The sequence below is a fragment of the Dreissena polymorpha genome, chromosome 5 (genome assembly GCF_020536995.1).
Source record: "Dreissena polymorpha isolate Duluth1 chromosome 5, UMN_Dpol_1.0, whole genome shotgun sequence".
NCBI lineage: Eukaryota > Metazoa > Mollusca > Bivalvia > Myida > Dreissenidae > Dreissena > Dreissena polymorpha.
The window spans coordinates 31826416-31838704 of NC_068359.1; the positions used below are offsets into that span (position 1 = coordinate 31826416).

Below are 12289 nucleotides of genomic sequence, written 5' to 3' on the forward strand. Positions count from 1 at the left end.
CATTGCATTAATAAATCATTAATTTTGTGGAGAGGGGACTGATGCATTCCAATACATATTGTCAAAGGATTGTTGTGAAAACTGTTCCCTAATCCAACATAAACTACCAATTATTTTATGTATAAAAATTGATGCAATCTATATTAGGGGGCATTAAGCAACCCATGGTACTATGTTCGACTTGTAGGTTATTTCCTTGATGATGGTGTTGCTAATGGTTTGTTATTATACCCCACCCCCAACAAATTCAGAAAATTCAGACTATTATCTTGGCTAAATCAGACACTGGACTTGTGGTCAAGGACAATAATATCCTACAAGTACCAACCAATTCAGACAATGACCTCTGACCTCTTTCTCCACAGGTGCACGTGGTGGAGGTGAAAGGCCTCAAGTCTCTGGCTCCCAACAAGATTGTGTACTGCACGATGGAGGTCGAGGGCGGAGAAAAGCTGCAGACGGACCAGGCGGAGGCCTCAAAGCCCAGCTGGGACACTCAGGGGGACTTCACCACCACCCACCCGCTGCCTGTAGTCAAGGTGAAGCTGTACACGGAGAGCTCCGGCATGCTCAGTCTCGAGGACAAGGAGCTGGGAAAGGTCAGTGCTTATGTTGATTGTTGCTTTTGAGCCCTGGTCTGGGAAAATGGGGCTTAATATACGTGCATTTAATATTGTGACAGATTAGCCTGCGCAGGCTGCACAATCTAATTGGGCAGGACACTTCCTGCTTTTATTGTATTAGCCTGTGCGGGCTGCACAATCTAATTGGGCATGACACTTCCTGCTTTTATTGTATTTTTCAAATAGAGGATGTCTCTTCTTAGCGAAAGTTTAGTTGAGGCATAAAGTGTTGTTCCTGATTAGCCTGTTTGGACTGCACAGGCTAATCTGGACAAAATATAAACACAAAGGCATTAAGCCCCTTTTTCCTAGAGCAAAGCTCATTTCTTTTATTGCTTAATGGTTGATAGTGTTTCTTCTTTCTGTACCATCAGTAATTAAATCATTCAATCTGCTCAATGAAACCTCTGATCTATAATGCATTGTACACTACACATCTGAAAAATGGTGTAGAATGGGTTCATGAAATTCTTAAACACATTTATCAGCTTAAATGGTCAGAATATTACATTTTAGATTATTGTTGTCATTATATTTGATCATCGGATATATATGCCCATTAGAAAAGCAGTATGTCCGTTAGAAAAGCGGTATGTATACAGTTATTGATACAGTAGGGTTTACAGGCATGTATTGGCGAATGACAACAAAATGAGCTCAGAACTTATAACACAGATCTGTTTATAACGTGGTCTTGTGGCTTGGACCCCGTCATCAGCGTTAAATTGCAGTTACTGTGTAATGAGTATTGGATAATTATGACGTCTACCTGGTTATAGTTCCTTATTCTTTGACCAGGCAACCAAAGTATCTGAGATAGTCTGGGCAATCTTCCCCATAAAGTTTGTTTCTATCCCTGTGCTTGATAATGTTTTTGCACGTTATATTGATTTTACAGTGTAATGAGTATTAGATAATTATGATGTCTACTTGGTTATGGTTTCTTATTCTTTGGGCTGAAAACCAAAGTACCAGAGATAGTCTGGGCAATCTACCCCATTAAGTTATTTTCTATCCCCGTGCTTGATACTTTTGTTGCACATTATATTGGAGTTACAGTGTTATGATTATTAGAAAATTATGACATCTACCTGGATCCTTATTCTTTGGCCATGGCTGGGCAACCAAAGTACCTAAGACAGTCTAGGCAATCTACCCCATAAAGTTAGTCTCTATCCCTGTGTTTGATACTGTTGTTGCACGTTTCAGGTTGTTCTACGGCCCACAGGCAACAGCAGCCGCCTGGCAGAGTGGCACAAGATGAAGACCACCAAGAACACGCCGGACGACCTGTCCATTAAAATTGCTGTCCGCATGGACAAACCCCAGAACATGAAACACTGCGGGTAAGCCACGGTTTAGCCAGTGTTCTCTAGAAACATTTGAGTAGCCAGTTTTATTTTCAAAGTAGCAGGTGACTAAGCAATAAAACCTATGTATTTGTGCCATTTCAATTTATATTTTGGGGAAAAGTAACCGGCATATAGATTGAGTGGAACCGATGAAATTGCCGGCTCCCAGTGCTTCCGGAGAACACTGGTATAACCTCACACCATTATCTTCTGATCTCCACTAATATATGCAGATTTAAGATCGGTTTCACCCTTTACCACTTAGAAACATATTTTGACAGATTTGAAGTCCCTTAGAAAGTTAAATTTAATAAAAGACCTTTCTTACTAAATTCAAGTTTTTAAGGCTTCATCTCCAACCCTTAGATACTGATGAGCAGCAAACAGCATAAAACCTGCACATAAAACCTGTTCTGGTTTTATGCTGTTTGCCCATAGCCATTTTCACTTTGCTTCTAAGTGGTAAAAGGTTAAGTGTTTATTTTGAATTTAATATTTTCTGTAAAAATCAAGATTTTGATTAAGATTTTAATTTACAAATGAAAATATATAAAACATGTGTCACTGGCATGATTAAATTTCATAACAAACTTTCAATGAAATGTTATGCAATTAAGTTTGGCTTTTTGTAAGTGAATTAATAGTAAATCAGTTATCAACCATGAAACTGGTTGGATATGAAAATAATTGGGTCAGTGTTTAAAATTAAATTACACATTTTTCCAATACCATAATAGTGCAACAGTGGGATATATAAAGCACGCTAGTGACAATCTCAGCATTTGACTGTGTCCGCCATTATTAAATGAAACATGACATGGTTGATGATGAAATGTGATCGTGTCCTATGTATTCCATATCATTTCTCGGAATTGTAGTTCCATTAGTAAAGAAGTATGATATGTGGGAATAACACAAGTTGCCATATGATCAGTTGTTTGTTAAACCAATGTCTTGCATTTCAACCACAAAAGTAGTGTAAGTGCCAGTTATATTCTGGCTGTATTCAGTTATAGTAAGGACTCATGTGGAACAAGCTTTTTCAATAATACAAATTACAGTGGAATTTTACAAGAGGTTTAATGTTTGTGCTTACTTTTTCACAGATTTTGGCATGTATTAAAGTTTGTCATTGAAGGCTTTATATTGATAAATGTTAACATTGGATCTAAAAAGCTCCAGTAAAAAACAAGAATAAGATTAAAGAAAAAAAAAGTAACTGCATAACTGGGCTCGAACCACTGACCCCTGAAGTAAAAGTCTAAATATAAAATATAAGAACAGAACTCTCCAAATTATTCAATCGTTTCACGTTGCAACGCTTTATAATTTTCAGGTTTTTAAATCATCAAAAGATGCATATAATGGATTTTTTAGAGTATGGTACAATGGTAAATATTTAATATGACTGTTTCCTCACAAATATCCTAAGTACAACGAAAATTTGCGAATCTGAAACAATTTCTTTCAATTTTGTCAATTAACAAAATGTGAAAAGGTCCCTTTAGACAAGTAAGACTCTCACCTAATGTTTATTGAAATAAAACAGCTGTCATAATGGGGCAATCTAATGGCATTTTTACAGATGGAGCCTTTCATTGATTATTTTATGCATCTTCTGTTGGCAAAAAAAATAATTATGGGCTGTGCTCTGTGAAAAGGGGTTTAATGCATGTGCATAAACTGTAATGTGCGGACACTTACTGCTTTTTATTATATTTTTCGTTTAAAGGAAGTCTCTCCTTAGCAAAGATCCAGTTTAGGCGTAAAGTGTCGTCCCTGATTAGCCTGTTTAGACTGCACAGGCTGATCTGGGACAACACTTGACGTGCATTATACCCCCATTTTTACATAGCACAGCCCATAATATAAATTTAAGTTGATATTTCCCAAATTAAAGACATCAACCCCTGACAATGAAATTGCTCAAAATGTGTACCTTGTGAATTGAATAGATTCCATAGTTCCATAGTACCAACAGCCATCAGTATTCATTGTAAATTCTTGGCCTTCTTTTAGTCTGTTAAATTAGGTTAAAAGTTACTCCCCCCCCCCCTCAGTGGTCAGAGATGATAAATGTGTAATGCAGTTAGTATATGGTCTCCTGCATTAATGAATTGTTATGACTAATTGCTTGCATTTATTTTCCAGCCTTAAGCAAATAATGCAATTTAATTGGTCATCTTTGACTCAATACAATCCAATAATCAAGTCCTATCAGTGTCACTACTATTTGGGCTGTGCTCTTTGAAAATGGGGTTAAATGCATATGAGTAAACAGCCCTCTCAGATTAGCCTGTGCAGTCCCCACAGGCTAATCAGGGACGACACCTTGCGCTTTTGTGATATTTTTCTTTTAAAGAAAGTCACTTCTTAGCAAAAATCCAGTTAAGGTAGAAAGTGTCATCCCTGATTAGCCTGTGTAGACTGCACAGGCTAATCCTGGACTATACCTAACACACATGCATTTTCACTGAGCGCGGCTCATTTGCATGCAGTGTTTGCGTACAAATCACAGCTCAAAGTATGTTTAGTAACTGGCTGCCATAATGCTAATGATTTAATTGTTGCCTAAGTAACCAGTAAAACAGAGTGCTGTGACATTTGTTTAGCTTTTCATTAGTTTGTTGTCACAGATTGTGTTCCCCATGAGTTCAAATAAAAAGCGGAGTTGGTCAATGACCATAAATATCAAGGCATGCTTAAGGGCTGTAGAAACGAGACAAATATGACTTAATACACCACCCTTATTATACTGATATCGTCTGGATTGGTTTGCATAATTTTTCCTCCCGTTTTCACGTATCTCTCAGACATCAATTACTGTTTCTTGTATGTTGCAGAGTAAATTTTGATCTATTTATTCATATCTCAATCTGGCAGTTAGCCGTATGGAAATGTACATGCAGTGTTTATGCTGATGGGTATGATCTGTATGACAGTATTGGTGTCAGACAGTTGATGGTGTTTCACCCCATTTATGCCTAGTGGACTCTCCCATCCTTCTAAATTGGATCAATTTTTTTCCAAAATTAAGGATGTCTTGTATATTTATTTCTATATGTAGAATATTTCTTACATAAATTCCTTTAAGCAAACAGAGCACACCCTGCATCATGCGGCGTCTCATCTGGGTCAACGCTGTTTGCCAAGGCCTTTTTTCTAGACGCTAGGCATAAATGGGTTAATTCTTTACTACTTAGATACTTTTTTTCAAGCATTTGTAGTCCCTTAGAAAGTTACATTTAATTAAAGACATTTCTTACTGTATTCAAGTTTTAAAGGCTTCATTTCCAACCCTAAGATACTGATGAGCAGCAAACAGCATAAAACCTGAACAGACTGCGAGTTACTCGCAGGCTCTTCTGGTTTTATGCTGTTTGCTCAAAGCCATTTTCATTCTGCTTCTGAGTGGGAAAGGGTTAAGATTTTTTTTCATATACATAATTACTTAAGAACTGGGTAACTTAGGGTCAAAAAACTAGGTGAATAGGTCAAATTAAAGAAATGCGTGTAAATATTCATACGAAAATATTTAATGGCAAATTGTCATTAAACTTAAATGATTTGTCCTAATGATGTTTCAGTCATGTCCAAAACTTGCCCTGAATGTTTGCTTTAATGATATCTTGGCTAAGTTGTACATTCATTCTTGAAAAATTACAAAACTGATCCAAAAAAATCAGTTGGTTTGTTTGTTTGTTAAATGCATACAGTTGTCTAGTGCTACTTAGAAGTTGTTGGAAAATAAGGTTTGAAAAAACTCTTATAGATTTTTGAAAAACTTCATATTTATATACTTAAATTTTCAGAAATAAAAAACCTGCAATCTCTGACTCACACTAATAACGCATTCTCAGCAAAGTGGATATGCACATTAAAACGCTCACTATCATTTAGCCTATTAATGTTGATTAAAATTCTATTGTTCAAGCTGCACTGACTTTGAAAGCACGATAACCATGGAAGAGGCAAAAACATTACTGTATGATGAATGCCACACTGTTGAGAGAAAGCTTTTGCTTTGGTGCAATTTCGAAATTAATGCTGAAGATTTTGTGACAAAAACACTGTGGGGACCAACATTTTAGTTCAAAATAATGTATAAATAATGTCTATTTTATTAATGTAATTAATGTAAAAAGTGGAAGAAAAGTTCAGAATAGTTATTATTTATTCAAATTAATGGAAGTTCGAAATAGCTTTGTTCACCTGTAGTTTTGAATCATATGAGTCAAGTTCTGATTAATGCTTGTGCGTAAAGTGTCGTCCCAGATTAGCCTGTGCGGTCTGCACAGGCTTATCAGGGACAACACTTTCCGCTTTTGTGGTATTTTGAGTTTCAAGGAAGTCTCTCCTTACCGAAAATCAAGTTAAGGTGGAAAGTGTCGTCCCTGATTAGCCTGTGCGGACTGCACAGGCTAATCTGGGACGACATTTTATGCACATGCATTATGCAAAGTTTTCTCAGAACGTGAATCATATGGTCAGGGATAGTCTTGGCTTCTTAAGATTAATCACAATTATGTTTTCTTATAGTTTAGGAAGCATTTCTATGCACATTTTTGTTTAGATTGTTAGATATTTGCAATTAAAATTACTTGAAGTGAACTGGCTTTGGTGAAAGCCATGTCAATATGATAACTATCAAGAAAAGCTTTTCCTTTAACATTATAATTTGCTGTTTTAAATTAATGTATGGCCACGACTTTTTTTTTTATTGGGTTGCAAAAATTATTTTGAAAATGGTCCATCGGGCGGTCGAAAAAAAAAAAAAAAAAAAAAAACATCATTGGAAAAATAAGTTAATACTAATAACATCAGAACAAAGACATCATATCTTTTATAACCTTAACACAGAGCGAAAAATCAAATTATGCAATGAAACACATCTATATCTTCAAATGAAATGAGTCACCTAAAAGCACCTTTTGTAACATCAGGCAATTTTAAACACTCCATTAAATGACATGCGTTCTTCTCCCATTAAAACGAAAAACTGCGCTTCATTTCCGTAATTCGATGCGCACCATTACGCAATGCGATGCCCGTTGCATAAATCTTATATAAGATAAACTACTCATACACAAAGTATGTGTTTGCTCTTATTGGACTTATGACATCGTCCATGAAAAAAAATCGAGGTAGATCGATCCCCGCGTCGTCGCGGTAATGTTTGTTAAAGTTGTTGTTGTCATGAAAACTAGTTGATTTACAACGCAAAACGTCTTATTTGAACTGACGCGAATTAATACAATCATATTTGTCAACTTGGCTTTTGCTTTATTTTGATAATTTAATCCAAAGTTTAATGTTAGCAAGTGTTTTTACTGGAATTGTAAACAAGGAGCCAGTTAAAGTCTTCCGAAAATGTGCAGTCTGTGTGAATTGACAGTTTGACGTCATCAAAGGAAAGTCGCTTGCTGTCTGAAGCAATAAAGCGACAAATTTCGCGCCGAAAAAAATGGCTTCCTTTGTCTAGCAATCAACATGCCGAACCAATCGTGCGTTTGTTTCTCAATTGCAATCCTCCAATTTAATAATAGCACGTGCATAGCTCCGCCTTCGAATCTTTTGCAGAGAACGGAGGCGGATTTTAACGGTTAATTGAGCTAGTATTTTACGCAAGTTGAGTTCCGATTTGCCGAAATTACTCGGCCCTAAGCATTAAAACGACAAATACATTTATAAATGATTTTCCGAGATATACCGATTTGTTCCGATTTCCAAACTTTCTGTACAGTTCCTATAAACTATGGCGGACGTGTTTACAAAATTCCTAAACATATATATCGTAAATAATGGCAGTGTTTTATTGGATTATTTATACTAATTATCAAATTGCAAGGTAATACTTTTTTATTTACTATAATATCGGGTTTGTTTAATATAATCACGGAGTGTAATCTAGAGTCCGTGATATAATAAACATGTTAAACAATATAGTTGCGTCACAGACTCGGAAATAAATTTTGATGCGGTCGACATTTTACTGACGCTGATTTTCCTATTGTCTGTAATTAAATAAATTTTGAGAAGTGCCCATAAAAGGACTGGTACATACTGTGTCACATTGAAAAATATCCCGATCTCTGTAATATATGTGAACCAATCGTTTATTGTACTTACTTGATTTTATTCGCAAACGTACTCAAACCGGATCGTTTTTTTTTCTCGTTTCGCTCGTTTTTCAGTGCGGTCAGGAATAAAATATATAAAAAAAAGACGATTTTCCGATTTTATTTTTTTTCCCATTTTCCAAAAATTAGGGTCGGCGGTTTTGTAACCCAAGAAATATAAAAGTCGTGGCCTAGTGTTGGTGATTTTCTTTTCCAGACAAGCTATGGTTTATGGAGCCCTGTTGGATAATGTTGACCTACCTTGTATCTCTTTCATTTCTTTTCTTTTTCCAGATACCTCTATGCAATAGGGAAGAACGTGTGGAAGAAATGGAAGAAGCGGTACTTTGTACTTGTTCAAGTAGGTTACAATACACTCATTAATATTGTTAAGAGTCTTCTTGTTTATGACAGGTTATCATCCAATGCCAAAAGGCGAAGGGACATAGAACTGGTAGTGGTCATTCTGTCTGTTTGTGTTTATGCATGTGTTAGTCCTTTGGTTTGTTATGGAAAGCTTCTGTTAGCACCTCCATCTACATTTTGCATGTTATTTTCGTCAAACTTTTACAGAACGATTACCTTTTAGAGCTACTGTGCATGTTGTCAAGTATTAACAGTTTTGTTATTTTTATGCTAAATTTTGGGGGGAGCATATAGTCGCCACTTCGTCTGTCCGTCCGTGTGTCCGTCCGTGCACAATTTATGTCCGGGCTATTTCTCAGCAACTAATGACGTAAATTCAATGAAACTTTAAGCTACACTATCAAGAGGAGATGTGCATATTATCAGCGGTTCTGGTTGGATGCTTTTCACAGAGTTATGGCCCTTTGAAATTTTTGAAATTTTCCATTAACTGTACATATGGTGCAATTCTTGTCCGGGCTATTTCTCAGCAACTAATTAACGGAATTCAATGAAACTTTATGGGAAGCTTCACTACCAAGAGGAGATGTGCATATTATCAGGGGGTTCTGGTCGGATGATTTATCACAGAGTTATGGCCCTTTGAAATTTTGCATTAACTGTACATATAGTGCAATTCTTGTCTGGGCTATTTCTCAGCAACTAATGACCGGAATTCAATGAAACTTTATGGGAAGCTTCACTACCAAGAGGAGGTGTGTACATTATCAGGGGGTTATGGTCGGATGATTTTTCACAGAGTTATGGCCCTTTGAAATTTTTGAAATTTTCCATTAACTGTACATATAGTGCAATTCTTGTCCGGGCTATTTCTCAGCAATAATGACCGGAATTCAATGAAACTTTATGGGAAGCTTCACTACCATGAGGAGATGTGCATATATTCAGCGGGCTCTGGTCGGATGATTTTTCACAGAGTTATGGCCCTTTGAAATTTTCTGTAAAAAAAATTATGTCCCCCCAACTACTGTGCCCTCAAGACGTTTCCTTTTATCTGAATATATATTGCAATATTGTGACAAAAAAAACTTTGGGGAGCATCACCCGTCTCCGACGGTTTCTTGTTTTAAGGAGTAATTGCGCTTTGTTAAGAATAACATATCAACTTTTAGCGCTTTATTTTACCACAGTACATTCCACATTGTTCATAGGATCTTGATGAAACTTGGTCAGAATGTTTGTCTTGAAAATATCGAGCCTGAGTTCAAATCTGTAGCAGTTACATCCAAAAACTAGGTCACCAGGTCAAATCTTAGAAAACATTGTGTCCACTTTAGAGGCCATTAGTATGAGTTTGAATCTGGGTCACATGTGTTCAAAACTTGGTCACCAGGTCAAATCTTAGAAAACATTGTGTCCACTCTAGAGGCCATTAGTATGAGTTTGAATCTGGGTCACATGTGTTTTAAACTTGGTCAAGAGGTCAAATCTTAGAAAACAATGTGTCCACTCTAGAGGCCATTAGTATGAGTTTAAATCTGGGTTACATGTGTTCTAAACTTGGTCACCAGGTCAAATCTTAGAAAACATTGTGTTCACTCTAGAGGCCATTAGTATGAGTTTAAATCTGGGTCACATGTGTTCAAAACTTGGTCACCAGGTCAAATCTTAGAAAACATTGTGTCCACTCTAGAGGCCATTAGTATGAGTATGAATCTGGGTCACATGTGTTCAAAACTTTGTCACCAGGTTAAATCTTAGAAAACATTGTGTCCACTCTAGAGGCCATTAGTATGAGTTCGCATCTTGGTCACATGTGTTCAAAACTTGGTCACCAGGTCTAATCTTAGAAAACATTGTGTCCACTCTAGAGGCCATTAGTATGAGTTTGAATCTGGGTCACATGTGTTCAAAACTTGGTCACCAGGTCAAATCTTAGAAAACAGTGTGTCCACTCTAGAGGCCATTAGTATGAGTTTGAATCTGGGTCACATGTGTTCAAAACTTGGTCACCAGGTCAAATCTTCGACAAACCTTGCTACAACCATAGAAAAATATCTTTAACTTAATCTTGATGAAACATGGTCAGAACTTTTATCCTGATATTTCTAATTTTATATGGAATCTAGGTCAGGTGCATAAAAAAACTAGGTCATGTGGTCCAATCTTAGCATAACCACTCCACTATATCTTGACAATATATAGGTTGAGTTCAAATTAGGGTAACGTTAGTTCAAAAACTGGGTCACATGCACAAAGCTGGAAAAAATCAAAGGGCGTGGAATACATTGTATGCGAAAGCTTTTTTATGCATATTTGTAAAAAAATATTTTAAGTTATGATTCAAAGTCTTTGAAACAACATATGGAAGATTATTTAAAGATTGATTAAATATTTCAGAATATAAGCTCCTTTAATGAATTCACTTTTCAATAGACATACACAATTAGGATTTAGGGTGAGTTGTTACATCTACTATATATTTATTTATCTTAGATACAATTATTTCATCTCCACATCGATGATTTATGTACAGCCCAATAACTTATCATCTGAGCGATTTCAAATTCATGATCGCCGTGGTGTAATGGATATGGTGTCCGCCTAGCAACCGGGAGGTCACGGGTTCGATCCCCACCGTGGGAGCGTTCTTTAGATCTCCTCCAAAGACACCAAGTACTGGTTCTAGGCCCAGGAAACGGACTCGAAAGCGTTTATATAAGCCTTAGGCTTTCGATGCAATCGAGCTAAAATAAATAGATTTAAACTAAATTCATGATTATCCTATCATCCGATAAAATTTTTATATGAGTGCCCCCCATGTCTCTGTGAATGCAGGTGTCCCAGTACACGTTTGCGATGTGCAGTTACCGCGAGAGAAAACCGGACCCCACGGAGATGATGCAGCTTGATGGCTTTACCGTCGACTACTGCGAGTCATTGCCAGGTAACATATGGTCTCATTATGATCCAGTCCCAGTTAGATCCGGTCCCAGAAAGTTTGGCCCAGTAAGATCTGGTTCCTGTAAGATCCGGTTCCAGTAAGATCTGAGCCCAGTATGATCCATTCCCATCCGAATCATGGGGCGTTGCTCTGAAAAAACTGGGCATAATGCATGCAAGTAAAGTGCCATCAGTCCAGGCATATCAGGGACAACACTTTGCGCTCTTATGGAATATCTCCTTTAGAAGAGGAGGTCTGTTCTAAACAAAAATCCAATTAAGGTAGAAAGTGTGGTACCTGATTATTCTGTGCAGGCTATTGTGGGGCAACACTTTACGCACATGCATTAAGCCCCATTTTCCCCAAGAGAGGCTCTAGTGATCATAAAAAAATTAGTTGGGCACTTATGTAGTGAAAGGTGCAGTCCACAGACACATCTGTATCATGGTAATACACAACAGTTTGTTTGGCACTCATGCATGAACAGAGATTGCATCATAAAAATTGTAGGCTGCTACAAACATCTGTAGTGGAACAAACATCTGAAACTGGATATTTTGTTATGTTGCTCTTCAATTTTTATACGCCCGTCTATGACGGGACGTATTATGGTATACCCCGCGTCTGTCCGTCCGTCCGTCCGTCTGTCCGTCCGTCCGTCTGTTAATGTCGTACGCTACGTCAAATATCCTTTGACAGATTTTCTTCAAATTTTAACACAATCTTAATATTGATAAACCCTGATCCCCTTTCGTTTTTGACGGAATTCTGAATTGTCGTTCCAGAGTTATGGGACTTTGTTCGTCAAAATTTCGTGATTTCATTGAATGTCCTACTGTAGCTCAAATATCCTTCGATAAATTTTTTTCAAATTTCAACACAATC

At 37.0% G+C, this 12289-nt stretch overlaps 1 protein-coding gene across 6 annotated transcripts in view; it reads left to right on the plus strand.

Annotated features, from left to right (window-relative positions):
• The window catches only part of LOC127881757 (calcium-dependent secretion activator 1-like), a 118538-nt gene that overhangs the window by 37281 nt on the left and 68968 nt on the right, over nucleotides 1–12289 (plus strand). For all 6 annotated transcript variants that reach the window (XM_052429854.1, XM_052429855.1, XM_052429856.1 and 3 more), the window contains 4 exons: nucleotides 366–599; nucleotides 1833–1969; nucleotides 8389–8455; nucleotides 11299–11407. In XM_052429854.1, the coding sequence (XP_052285814.1) occupies nucleotides 366–599; nucleotides 1833–1969; nucleotides 8389–8455; nucleotides 11299–11407 (547 nt within the window). The remainder of the gene's footprint in view (nucleotides 1–365; nucleotides 600–1832; nucleotides 1970–8388; nucleotides 8456–11298; nucleotides 11408–12289) is intronic.